General features: G+C 40.0%; 1 protein-coding gene across 5 annotated transcripts in view; it reads left to right on the top strand.

The window, feature by feature from the left end:
- The window catches only part of CAB39L (calcium binding protein 39 like), a 48355-nt gene that overhangs the window by 19312 nt on the left and 14920 nt on the right, over positions 1–14123 (top strand). For all 5 annotated transcript variants that reach the window (XM_033052056.2, XM_033052055.2, XM_033052054.2 and 2 more), the window contains 3 exons: positions 4949–5113; positions 9335–9453; positions 13933–14101. In XM_033052056.2, coding sequence (XP_032907947.1) covers positions 4949–5113; positions 9335–9453; positions 13933–14101 — 453 coding nt within the window. The remainder of the gene's footprint in view (positions 1–4948; positions 5114–9334; positions 9454–13932; positions 14102–14123) is intronic.

A 14123-nucleotide genomic window follows, 5' to 3' on the forward strand; every position in this document is an offset into this window, starting at 1 on the left:
ATCCTTTTAAAAGGCGTTTCCCTGTTGTGCTTGCTTGGCCAAATTGTCTTTGCCAGCTTCCTTGAGTACTAGCCCACAATGTTTTGCTAAATGACAGGCATCAGGCTTCCTGCTCCAAAATATACACAGTTTGGCCCTGTAGATCCATTTAGGATGAAATTGCATCAAGAATAAGCCAGTTGGGGTGATCCTGAAGTTACATGGTTGTTGGATTCAGATTCTGCTAATGGCTTTTCTTGGGAATCCTTACAGTTGCGTGTAGAGAGAGCTGCACTGGCACTGGTTTTTAGGAGAAAAATTGGTTTGAATGACACAGTGAGAATATTTTTAAACCAGATAAGACCAAATCAAAGAACTTTATGATTTTAGTTGCAATATATGGCATGGAGTACTGGCAGATCACTGAGTCACACATTGGAGTATTTAACATCGCATTGGCAGGCATCTCTCTGTGTTACTGTCTGCTGCTGTGCAAGAGAGAAACAGTTTAGAGAGAGATTTTCGACCTGGAAATGTGCTAGATACACAAACAGAAGCTGTATGCTCCTAATTGTCATGTTCTCATGGCTCTCCTCTCCCTAGCCTATCCCACACATGAAGTTCAATCAGTCTTTCAGGGAAGATTTTTCCGTATAGAATTTCAGGGAATCATTTCTCCATAACTCCTTTCTTTGTGTTATGTTCCCATTAAGTCAACAGTGACAAAATCTTGATCTGTGAGGAAAATAAACTGAGACAACAATCTCCAACTTATAAAATTTCCAGCTCTGGTTGAAGCTGTTGGTAGATTTAGAAAGACACATAAATGCTGACAAAAAAATCGTCTTTATGAGGAGGGGATGTGGAACATGTTTATAATTTAACATAGAGAAGTTATGCAGGCTTATCTATACTGTGTGTTTTCCATCTCCAAGGCTGTTATAGGTTATCTAGTCCAGTAGGGTTGGCAGAGTAATCCAAGGATTGTTAGATTTCAGCATTTACACAAATCCTGTCTTTCAAAATGGACCCAAAAACTTCTTGTGGCTTGGTGGTCATTATACACTATACTCTGTGGATGCAGAATGAGTTCTTGTTGGAAAGAGACTTCTTGGAAGGACCAGAAACTTGGCTTAGGAGGTTGAGATCCTGACATTGTGCAGGAACAGCAGTGCAAATGCTAAAGTCGTGTGCGAGCTGGGAATCCGCTTGCATATCATCCTTGCTTTTTTGTCCCTACCTGCAACTACTGACTGTCCAAAACTGAGCATGTCCCACTTTTGACATTAGTATGTATATGTATAAGCTGTTCTGTTCAGGATCATGTGTTTAGTTTTCTCCTTTCCTTCTTGTCCCCACTCCATTCATAACAGCCTCTCTAAATATAATGGCATAAATTCAGTCATGATGGAGGATAGAGGATAAAAGGAAAATCTGCTGGATATAAGGTTGTGCCTAATTGCAAGAGTGAGGCAAATGGCTGAAATGCTTTGATATTTCATGAAACTCTTTCTTTTACATTGTAACTTCTGCTGGATTGATGGTTGCAGCGCTTGCTGCTGTTGCTCTTGCCACTGATGTAAAATAAAAAGTAGCATGGAAGTCGTAATAGACTTTGGCACTACCAAGTCCTTTTTATTTATTTTTTTTTTGGCCACTGAAATTCTGTTGTGACATCGTTGCGGGGAGGATGTCTTGCTGAGTTTTTTTGTCGGTTTTTTCAATTTTTCCTAAAGAGGGTCAGGACAAGTCCGACTTCTCATGCAGATATATGTCTGTCATCTTGTACTTTCCATGTATTTGAGTGAATAAATGTGCTTTGTTGCTTGTTTTGGACAGATGTTGAGTCTTTGGGTCTTGGAACGTCTTTTTTCTCTGAGTCTTAAGAAAGTTTCCATCCCAGAAACAGTGCTTATGTACTTAAGGTATTATTCTAAAACTGCTGTGAGATTAAGTGGAAATGTCAAAACAGAGGCTGTTAATTTAAGAATCTGTTTTGGGGATGGTGGTTTTCCTCCAGATGTACTGTGAGGGATATCCACTGAGCAGCAGCCCTTAGATTTGACTGTGAATAACATTTGGTGGCAAGTTGCACATCAAAACACAGACCATGAATAGAGGGGAGGTGGCACATGAAGTGTAAATTGCATGTGGAAAAGCTGAGGAGATGAACGGATGGGATGGTGGGTGATTAGAGAAATGCAGCTGTGGTGGCCATTTCTGCCCACCAGCACCGGTGTTGTGTTTCATTTTCTCACACAGCACTTTTTGACCTCCTTTCTGAGAATTAAACCTAAAGATGAGTCCTGCAGACCCTTTTTCTACTTATCAGAAATGACTACTTATACTTGAAAGCAAAGTTATTATTTTTTTTTTACTACAGAATGCCAGAGATATTCACACCCAGCCCAGCAGAAAGGACGGAAAGCCAAAAATGTATGGGCTTTTCCTTTGAAATGAAAATATTTCCCTATCTCTTATAAAGATTTAGAGCTTTAGTTTCTAAGATAGAGCCCCTGTTGTTAATCCCATCTGTACTCTGTGGGATAGCTCAAGTGAAACACCACTAACATTTGAGGTAAACGTAGGTTCTTTTGCCAGCTGATGGCATGGAACATCAAGATTTCTGCTGCTGGAAGTTATCAAGCAGTCATACTCATTTACATGCTTCTCATGCTGACCTATCTCAACCAGCAGAAAACTGTGAGTAAGTACAAAGAGATTGGAGGAGAACAGTTCTTTATACTGTGCAAAATCAATGTTTGAATCTTCCAGGTAACTGCAGTGTAAAAGTGGCTCTTTACTGTGGTTATTTTTTTTTGTTTGTTTGTTTGTTTTGGGGCATTTTTTGGGACTTCTAGTTTTTTCTATAATTTTTATTCACTAATGTGAATAAAATCTGTGATTGAAAATGTTGGGAGATCAGCAGCAGGTGAGAGATGCCTCTTCAGAGCACTGTGGGGTTATGTTGTGCAGATTGATGGGGTGGTTTTTGAAAGCATGGTGATTTTCCTTTTAATATATGTGAGAGATATATAGAAATTATTGATCTGTCTTTGAACATCCATTAATTTCCAGTTAGCTTTTACAAATCACTCTTGGGTTTTCTGTGTTTGTCTTGATTTTTTTTTTTCCCAACTTCTGTGCTAAGAAAAGGCTAACTTCAAGTTAAGATTTTTCAAAGATGTGAAATGCTGTCCTGTCTGTCTTCAGCATCCTACCTGGCACTTGGCTGTCATTCTCAGCATTGCTTTCAAACCTGTTCCTTCCTTCCTGCTCCCTGCCAAAGAACCCAATCGCCCTTGCTGCAGATCACGTGTGTATTAAATATAACCCAACCCAGAAAGTGGCATTGCCTCTGTAGCCCCATGGCTGGAGCGGGTGGGATTTATAGCACACACACCCACATGAAAAAATTACTCCTCTCCTCCACAGAGTCTTTATTTGTTTGAAGTGGAGCAAAGTTGTGAGGAGTGCACGAGCCAGAGCTGCCGTGCTGCAGGCAGTGGTCATTTTCCTTGGGAAGTGGGGTATTATCACTCACATCTGATTTAAACCTACTGAGTGCATAAATACTAAACTGTTACCTGTTTACAGGAAGGTCTCCTTCCTTCCCTTGTTGTAATTCTGCTGGTCAAGATACTTTGTAAGGTAATTCCTGATGCATCTTCTACGTTAGGTACCCAAAACATTTCACAGGATTGGTATATTCTAGGTGGGAGAAAAAGATGTGAAGGATCTATTTTACTTCACTTGGTGGCAGCTGTGGAGCTTACTAAAGCAAATTATTTAATTTAAATTTCTCAACCTGAGACTGAAGCGCCTGTGCGCTCAGTGAGTACATCCCTTGTGGAGAATGCTAGCTCAAACCACACCTGATGAGGAGAAATAGGTGGTGGCAATGAGAATCTGTCAAGCTTTGGCTAGGAAGAAGTTAGTTTTTTTTCCTAGTAGTTGGTAAAATGCTGTGTTTGGAACTTGTATAAGAATAGAGTTGATAACACTCTGATGTTTTAGTTGTCGCTGAGCAGTGCTGCAAAGTCAAGGCCTTTTGTGTTCTTCACCCCACCAGTGAGTGGCCTGTGGGCACAAGAAGCTGGGGGGAGACACAGCTGGGCCAGCTGACCGCAGGGGCCAAAGGAATATTCCATATCACATGGCATTATGCTCAGTGCATAATGCTGAGGGGAAAGCTGGCCCAGGGCTACTGCTCAGGAACTGGCTGGACATTGGGTGGTAACCAACTGCATTGTGCATCTCTTGCTGTTTATTGTTGTTATTGTTGTTATTGCTACTATTTTTTCCTTCTTTTTCTATCCTATTGAGCTATTTTTATCTCAATCTAAAAATTTACCTCATCCCCCCAGTTCCTTCTCACATCCTACTGAGGGGGAGTGAGGAAGTGGCTGTATGGTGTTCACTGCTGGCTTAAGCAGTGCCACAGAGCTGTGAGGTTTTCTTTGGGCTCCCAGCAGAGGAGCTGGGACAGCCTATCAGGAAGCAGTGGATGGGGAGGCAGCCCAGCAGCCACCCTCGGGTGGGAGGTTTGGCACCTTCATCTGGCACCTCTTGCCCTTCCTGTGCCATGGAACCCACTAGGGAGGATACGGAGAGCAATAGTGAAATTGCTGCTGCTGCCTCTGCAGGGCTGTGCCAGCCTCCAAACCTGTTAAAGGATCTCACTGGCACTGGTTGGTAACTGCTCTCTTGGCCCTATTTTTATGCCCATGGTCTGTAAGTGATGGTATGTCATGTTAAAATTGAATTTATCTTGTGTAAGGCCTGTAGGGTACAGTATGGATGCTCCAGCCTCCGTGATTACCTAAAATTATGATGTCATTTTGCAATAGATAATGATCATTGTAAGTGCATTTAGAAACTTTTGTTTTGAAATACATGTCTTTTAAAAGAACACCCTTTTTTTCCTGTTTCATTTTTTAAAAACAAAACTCTATCTGCTGGCGAAAAGGCATCGGAGGAAGTGTCAAAATCTCTGCAAGCAATGAAGGAAATTCTGTGTGGGACCACAGACAAAGAACCACCCACAGAAATTGTGGCCCAGCTGGCACAAGAGCTCTACAACAGTGGCCTTCTAGTGACGCTTATTGCCAACCTGCAGCTGATAGATTTTGAGGTAGGTCAGCATCCCTTTTTTCATCTCCTTGGTCTTGGTGTTGACAACCATGTTTTTCTGCAGTCTAAATTTCATTGCATTCAAAACTGTTTTCCACAGGTTGAAGAAAGTTGCTGCTCTAGATTGGTTGGTGTCCTGAAAGATAAGCTCGTACACTGGCAGTAAATCTGATTTCTTTTAAAATTAAAACAAAATCAATAAAGAAATATTGCCATGTGTATCCAAACAAGATAGGACATGGTGCTGGGAATACTGTCTAGGACCAACCTCATAAACTGCAGGGATGATCTTTGTGATAGTGCAGCTAGAGCTATCTGCTGTCTCTGGAGAGTGTCCGATCTAAGAAGGGTTCAGAGACATGGAATAAAAGTAATTGGAAGCATGGAGAATTTCATATGACAAAGACTGAAAGAATTGAAATGGTTTAGTTGAGAGGAAAGGTACTGAAAAACATGTTAAAAACAGACAGCAGGTCACAAGGCAATTTGGGTATCCCCCAGTTAATTGTTTGGAATAAAAGAAGAAAGTAATAGAACTTTTTTTCTCATGGTAGGAAGATTAATATGAATGTATACATGTATATATTATTTAATTTTATAGATTTATATATAAAATTACATATTCTGTGGAACTACTCACCAGGTTTGTTGTTAAAGCTGAAAACGTAGTAAACAACTGCTATGACAACTAAACTTGCTTATAATTAAGGAGGAGAAGAGTTATAGTAGCAAAGATTGCAGTAATTCAGGATAAATATCAAGCCTGTTAATTTATTGTTGACTGGTAGGGATGGGAATAAACTCTGTCACTGTCAGGTCATTGTCATTCTTGTGGTTTGCAGTCAGCTGGGATAGTGTCCCCCAGGGACTACTGTTATGAGTTCCATGATTTCTGTGGCTCCTGGGCGCTGGCAATTCCTCACGAGTGTCCGACACCATCAGTGGGAAATCCCCAGCTCCCAGGAGGTAAACCTCCACCACTGGGTGTGGAACAGGAGCAGTACCCAATGTACAGGCAGCTGCTGAAGAGAAAAATCATATTCTCAAAGAGATTTGATGCTCTCAAGAGACACCTTCTGTGGGAGTCATGTGTAGATGTTATTTTCTTTCCATTTTGTAAATCAATGAGGGAGGAAAATGGGTGATTTATGTTTCATTTTTCCCACTCTGCCCCCTACCCCCAGCAAATCCAGGAGCAAGGACTAATTTATTTATTTTGTATTAATATTTGAAAATGTTTTTAGTGGAATTCTCCCACTCTGCCCCATGTCTTAAGTTCAGGAGGGGTTTTTTTAATGCTTTGTCCTCTCTGTGCCTCCTCTGGTTACTGTTAAATGCCTAATTACAAGAATACTCAAAACCTAACAATACAAGCCCTTAAAAACCCTTTAAGAAAAATGGAGAAGAGGGGAGGAGAAGAAACTGTTAGCACAGAAGGGACACTTCTGCACTTTTTTAGTTACACAACAGTCTGTACTGCTTATGCCAGGAAAGAAGTTCTGTATGAACATATTGAACATACAGTCTTTAAAAGCAAGCATTGGATGAAATACCTAATCTGTTGCTGAATTGCTGTTATTACAACCAATTATCATCATTCTCATTGCAAAATGCATTTTTTATTATGCACAAAATTTTTCCAATCATGTAGCCAAGCTGTTATACATGTTCTTTGGACAAAACGCTAGAAACCAAATGTCACTGAATAAGAGGACAGTAAGAGCATGTGCTGCTTTGTCTTCGTGTCTTCCCACTGACTTTTCCAGTTTATCAACTTTTCTGTTTCCATTTTGTTTTATTGCTGGCCACAGTTGGTATTTAAGTTTCTTGGTTGAATGAGCGATATCATCAATCTATAACATGCAAGTTAATTTTTTTATCAGTCTGTAATGGTAAAAGCAAATCATAGCCTACTGAAAATCTGATTTCTAAAGGCAATAATGTTTCTTTGCTTTGTCCTGACTCCCTGTGTCTTCCTTACCAACCCTGCAGCTCACTTTGATCCCAATTGTTCACAGTTGAACTTCCCTTTAAAGTTGTGTTTTCAAAGACTGTGTAGAGAAGACTTGTACACATCCATCACATATCCATAGAAAACACAGGTTTATTGCTTCTGCCACTCAGCAAACAAGATACAATTTCAGTGATGATATTGTTATGAAGTATCCAAGTCAGGTTTGGGCAGGAGTCCTGAATCAAGATCATATTGGATTTTTAGAAATTTGAAATATGAAATTTAGTTTTGAACTTTGAAGAACTGAGGCAAATGTGCAAACAGAAGAAGTAAACTAAAAATGTAGCTGTTACTGTGTATAAACCTAAACATTCACAAACTGTAAAGCCCCTAAAATCGGCAGTAAATAGCTACAAGCCCAGGACTGGTGATTTTATAATCTTTCCCCTACTTTGCCTTAAAACAGGGACGAAATTATAGTATAGGTATTATATAGTCTTTTATTTATATAATGCATCCCTTGGCAGTTTTTTTGATCCTTGTCTAGCCACTTTCTTTTCATGCTGCCTTATCTTGTGCTTCAGTGGCCATATGTATTTCATTATAAGGCAAAATTCAATTGCAGATCCAAGTAAGGAGTGTTTCAAAAGTACTCCTACAATTTTAATGTTTGTCAGGTGGTGAGGGAAATCTGTTCCCACCTATCTGCCTCCATTTCCTCCTGTAGAACCCATGGAGATCAACTCTGGCTTTCACTACCACTGATCTCTAGAAAATTAGCTGCAATTGGATACATGTATCTGTGTATCTGTATCTGTCTCCTCTCTGCTCATGAATATTATGCTGCAACGCACACAGTATTGAGTAACTAATAGAAAATTTGGCATAGAGGATCACTTAATTTCTGTCCATCTTTACCTCACCCTTTCAACAGCTCTTCTCTGTCTGAATTGTTTTTATCTTGGAGTAACTGCTGAAGCCTGTGGGGATCACAGCATTCCAGGCATATGATATGAGTGTTTTAAAGATAGTGGAGAATGGGATGACTTTATACAGAATTAGACCATTTGAAATTACGTCCAAGGATCAAAAAAAGTGTTGCAGACAAAGGCAGATGGACTGGCCTGCTCTGATTTGATTCTTCTGTTTAATTCCCAGAGTCTCCAAGTCTCCAAGCCAGCTGGGCTGAAACAAGTAGGAAAGCAGAATATTTTATGTTCCTCAGCACTGATTTATTTGTAGAGGTGAAACCTGGGAATTTTCCTCCGTGTGAAACTATCTGCTCCTTGGCTTTAAACATTCAATAAGTTCTCTGCCAAGGAATGTTTGTCCTCCCAAGACAGATCAATGAGCATGTACAGATTACAAGTGACCTTTTGCTTTAGCTTGCCCTGTGCATAGTGACCTGCTGTTGACTCAGTGCCTTGGTTACTGGTCCTTAGTGCAGCCATCTCCCATCTCCCTTAACTTCACACATCAATTTGTCTGCTGTGCCAGTGGGGAAAGCAGCGGGGGAGGAAGAGGATTTCTAATGCAAGATGTATTGGTGAACCCTGTGGCTGAATAGAACATGATATGGAAAGACCTTCTGGAAAGCTGTTTGCACAGGGAAGCATTTGAAGGCAAAATGTGATTGTGTAGATAGGTGCACACAGCACAGCATTAGGACAAAGAGAAGGACTTTAGTTTTGATTAAAGCTGAGACGCTGATATGACGCAGCCGTTTCATTGGTAGCAGTTGTTTCATTTTTCATGGTAAATAATGGGCACATTTCTGATTTTCAGAAATGTAATCACACTTGTAGTAGTTTGCATTTGATTAATGAAAAGCTGTAGTTTTTTAAGTGTGGGCAGTGATTTGGTACCAGCTCAGTTGCTCCCATTTGGAGGCTATGGGATTAACAGCACACATGGCAACAGCACTCTTGGCTCAGTGTAGTGACTTGCTTTTATGATGTTTCTGTGTTGCTATTTGAAATAGCCAGGGACTTGGTTTACAGTGTGAGAGGAATGCATATCTTCATTTAGGAAATAAAAGGTGCAGATAGGAGTGGGGAAGTCAGGAGCCTTCAGAGGAGGAAGCCTTCTTGTGGTGTTGGAGAAATTGCAAATACGAGGCAGAGACTGTGGAGAAAAAAGAAAAGGCTGACCTGTTCTGTTTTCAGTTTCATTTGTACTTTAAATCATTGTTATAGTAAATGATTGTTACAGTAAATGATTGTTACCTCATATTTTTCTAAGCAAAGATATATTTCGCTTCTTTAACAGGGCAAAAAGGATGTTTCCCAGATATTCAATAACATCTTGAGAAGACAAATTGGCACACGCAGCCCTACTGTGGAATACATTAGTGCCCATCCACATATCCTATTCATGCTTCTAAAAGGGTAGGTACTTTAATTTGAGTTTCATTAAAGAACATTGCCTGGAACATGCTGGCATTGCAGTTGATCTACTTTATCACTTTTAGTTTAAAAAAACAAAAAAGAATTTTCAAGATTTTGTTCTAGAGTTCTTACTTTATTTTTTTTCATATTGACTTTCTTGCTATGGAACTCTATAGTTTTTAATGATCAGATTATTTCATTTGGCTGTTATTTCTTCACCAGACTTCATGCTGAAATATGTACTGGTTGTTTTGGACTGCTCCCCATGTGATGTGTACTTCATTTCTCACCATAAACTCTTGTGTATCATTGTTTGTGACTGCTCAGATTCACATAGACCTTTTTGCATTGCAGGAGTGACCAACAGTGTGTCTGTAAATAGCTGGAGCCAAACTGGAGCACTGTGTGGTAGAACAGAGAGAAGCAAAAATGCATTAAAAGTGTAGTTGTGCCTGTGGGACAGACTTCTCCAATGCTTGTGGCCACAAGTAAACTTCAGCTTTAAATTATTCCTATAATTAACTCCACAACTTTCAGCATTAAATCTTTTTTTTTCCTTTCTTTTTTTTTTGGTCTTTTTAAGCTCAGGACAGTGATGATAATTCTCTCCGTAATTATTACAAACTGTTTTTAATTTCATTTCATCAATCCATCATTTTCTTACTTTCTTCCTTTTCCTCAGTCTTTGCTTTTTCAGTTTTTCAATCCTTTTGATCTTGCAGTTGAGCATGTATCGCTACCATATGTCTGGGTTTTATTTAAAGATAAAAAATATTTTTGGATTATGTCCCAGATTTTCTTTGGCATCTGCAGCAACCAAGAATATTAAGATGATAGTAAAGTTTTTATGCATATATGTTCTGACAGACATTTTACAGTAGGTGACCTGAGTCAGTGGATGAATTTAAATGGCATCACTTAGATGCTTTTTTTGGAGAATCCTGCTGCACGCAGCAGCGTGTCTGTGGTCCTTGGGCTCCTTGTTCATGATATCTTGACTAGCCCTCTTCAGCACTGCACTGGCTCAGAATTGCCATTTCTGGGACATCTTGTTAAAAAGTGCAGTTGAATCCATCAATAGAAGTCCAGAGTCAGTCCTGCCCAGCCTGAGCAGCTGCTGCAGAACAGTGTAATGATGTCACATGGATGATGCCTTCCCTGCCTGTGCTGCTGGGACTGTCTAAAAACGAGACCTGAAATCTGTGCCTGCAGTCAGGGCAGGGCCCTGCACACACAGATTGCTGCGTGCCCACAGCGTGGGTGCGTGTGTGCAGTCAGCTGCAGGAGTGGGTAACAAGCACCTCGTGTTAGACACCACCACATGAAAATGTGACTTGAGGACACGTTTTCTTCTTTATTTAATGTGGAATGAATTCTATTGTTTATATTATACAAATATGTATTTGTATAATGCTATAGGAAATATAGGACATCAAAATCTGCTGAAGGAAAGTGGGTTTGGCTGGCTTGTGCCCTTTTGAGTATTACAGACACACTGTTGTCACTCCTGCAATGCTAAAAGGTGTAAATGAATCTGAGCAGTCACCAAAAAAGACTACACAAGAGTGAAAAAAATCACCTCTGCCATAACTATAAAAGAAATGGCCTAAGTGTACTGTGACTGTTGTACTTCCATTGGGTGCAAAATTTTTTCTGCCCCCTGTCAGTCCCCAGAAGCAAAACGTTGCTTTTTTGTGGCTTAATGTGATCTCTGTTGGGTGGGAAGGATCTTCAATCAGAGCTCCCACCCAGTGTTTCCTGTCTCTTACTTCAGTGGAACTGCCAGCTTGAAATAACAATTCCTACCTATTAGGCTTCGTTTTACTTGTTGCCTGCTTCCTTCCAGCTTCTCGGCTACAGAAACCACACAGCACTTTCTTTTCCCTTTCTTTCATTTGTGTAGGTTATTTGACTTTGCTGCTGCATGAGGACTTGCTTTGTGTATAGGATTTCACCTGAGTGCAGGTTTTGTGTATAGGATTTCAGATAAGTGCAGTATTTGGTGTACATAGAGAACCAGTTGTATTTGGGCCAATTTTTTGCTCTGGTGTCAGCCCATTGCATTAGTCCAGAAATAACTTTGGACCTTTGTAATTTAAAATATTTTCCATTTGGGACAGTGACTGTTGAAGACTTAGTTTATGGCACTTGCATGACAAATTTCGAAGCTTCTTTATAATTAATTTATTAAATAAATTTTATATATATGTATATCTAATGCTACTTGCTATCTCTATCCTACACTGCCCCTCTACCCTATCTCTACCCTATCTCTACCCTACACTGCCCCAACCTGTGTTGTGATGACCTCTTCATATCACAATGCAGTTAGAGCTTTAATGGTATATTGGCTGAGGTTGCAGAATTTCCCTTGAGTTTATCCAAGGATAAACTCAGGCTGTACAAGTAGTGTAGAATCAGGTCAGAATATATCTGTTTAAAACCTTGTGTCTCCCAGTCTTGATGCCTTCCAAATCTCCTTGCCTTGTGCCATCTTCTGCACATAGAAGAATGATTCCCTTTACACAGAAATGCATTTCTGTTCTCAGTCTTGCCTGTTTCAAACTCCACAATAAGTGTTTTGAAATACTTCAAGTCCATTGTTTCATTTTCTAGTTCTCTCCAGTATTCACTGTGTGGGGTTTCTTTAGGTTGTAAGTTCATCCAAACAGAGAAGAACTCTCTGGTTTTTTCTGCTGTGGAAATGCATCAGCATAGAGCACTAATTGCTCATTAAAAGTGACTTTGGAACACATTTCTATCATTCCTGCCTGGTGGCTTTGCATGTAAGTGTGGGTGCAAAGGACATGCTAGCTATGATTGGGCAGCCTGTAAACTTATTCCAGGCTTATTCCAGGGGCCAAACCCAACTTCCCTTGCTTATGTGAACAGCCAAAGGTCCTTAGCCCACTTCCAGATAATGGAGCATTTGACTAAGAATGATTCTGTTGATACTTAATGTTTTTAAAAGTTATTGTGCTGGAAACAATGTAATTTGCTTTTATTCCAACCAAAATATTCATTAGCCAACTATTAAATATTTTCCTGGCTGCACTCCTAGGAGCAGCTCTGCCTCATTTTCCTTAAAAATTAGTATTCCTGTTAATGGAGTTGTTGCCTCAATGGGAAACATCAGTGAATTTCTGATGTCTGAAGAGTTAGAAATTCAAGTTTGCAAATGCTTCCCCAAACCAAAACAAATAGGAGTTTGAATGCCTGCTTTTCCTTGAGGGTGGGAAGCTTCATTTGCCTGTTTGGAATAGCAATGCATTTTCATTAAGCCAACTATTGTTGACAGCAGGTTGAAGTATGCAGCTCTGGTATGCTCTCAGAACACAACCATTCTTTTAAATTGCAAGCTGGTGGTAAATTTGAGGGCCCACTCACAGCACAGATGGCATTTTGTGGTTTTCTTCCTTTTTTAAAAATTGTATTTCTTTTGGCCTAGTGATAGGAATTAATTGTGCAAAGGAAAAACGATGCTGATAAGCTCTGGGTGATAATACACAGCTCTGATATAGTATAACCAGTTTATTGAAACAGAGAGTGCTTTTTGTCCCCTTGGACTTCACCACTTTCACATGACTTCTGTCAGACTGCTGGAAAAAGTTCATTTTAAGTCCTTCTTGACTCCTGGATTTCATCCTTTTTGTTTTTTAATGTGTTTCTAACAGTTTTGTTTCGGATTAATTTTAGCTTTAAAGAATTCAAGACTTTGTAGAAATGGAAGACGATCTGAATTGCTTCCCTGCTCCCTCCCTCCCTTCCTCTCCAAGGGCAAGATGTGTACTTGCTCCTGGCTATTGCAGTGAAGTGCCATAACAGGATTGTAACTTGAGGAATGGGTGCTTGTGTCCTGAACACAGCCAGAGCCTCTGCAGAAGAGGAATTGAGCAGAACTCCTCCTAAAAATAAATAAATAAAGAAAAAAATTTCAGAGCTACAGAAAGCTTAATCCTGTTAGACTGCCTGGAGAGACTCTACCTTCCTCCTACCTTCCTCATTAAGACTCCAAAGTGATGTCCTCTAGAAGAGGAGTGGGAGGTGATGGATGGTCATGAGGTGCTACAGTTTTCTTAGATAAACTGAGAGCTCAGAATTAAATCTGAAAAGGGAGGTCATTATATTGTAGGGCTGTGCTTTCTCACAAATCCAAAAGGGTGAAGGAGCTCTGTTGAAATGTTGCACACTCCCCACGGTCTCTCCTCAGAGAGGAGGTGTAGTGCAAATTTGTACCAAAATGTGGTTTGGCTTGGGAAGAGAGAGGTTTGCAATGAAAAATTTCGGCAGCCTTATTTATGTGTCTGCTCCTGAGCTTTGGGATGAGGTCCTGCAACTGGGTACAGCACTGTGGCTGGGAGCTGCCCTCCATGAGTGTGTGGTGCTCTTCTGGCACATGTATTCCCTGTTGCTAGAAAGGTGCCTGTTTATCTTCATTCTTCTATGTTTTGATGTTTTCCATTTCTCTTCATTCTTCAGATATGAATCCCCAAATATTGCCTTACGTTGTGGAATTATGCTGAGAGAGTGTATCCGCCATGAACCCCTGGCCAAAATCATACTATTTTCAGAACAGTTCAGAGACTTTTTTAAATATGTGGAAATGTCAACATTTGATATTGCTTCTGATGCCTTTGCTACATTCAAGGTAAATTATTCAATACATACAT

Source organism: Catharus ustulatus, chromosome 2, assembly GCF_009819885.2.
Source record: "Catharus ustulatus isolate bCatUst1 chromosome 2, bCatUst1.pri.v2, whole genome shotgun sequence".
In the NCBI taxonomy this organism is placed as follows: domain Eukaryota; kingdom Metazoa; phylum Chordata; class Aves; order Passeriformes; family Turdidae; genus Catharus; species Catharus ustulatus.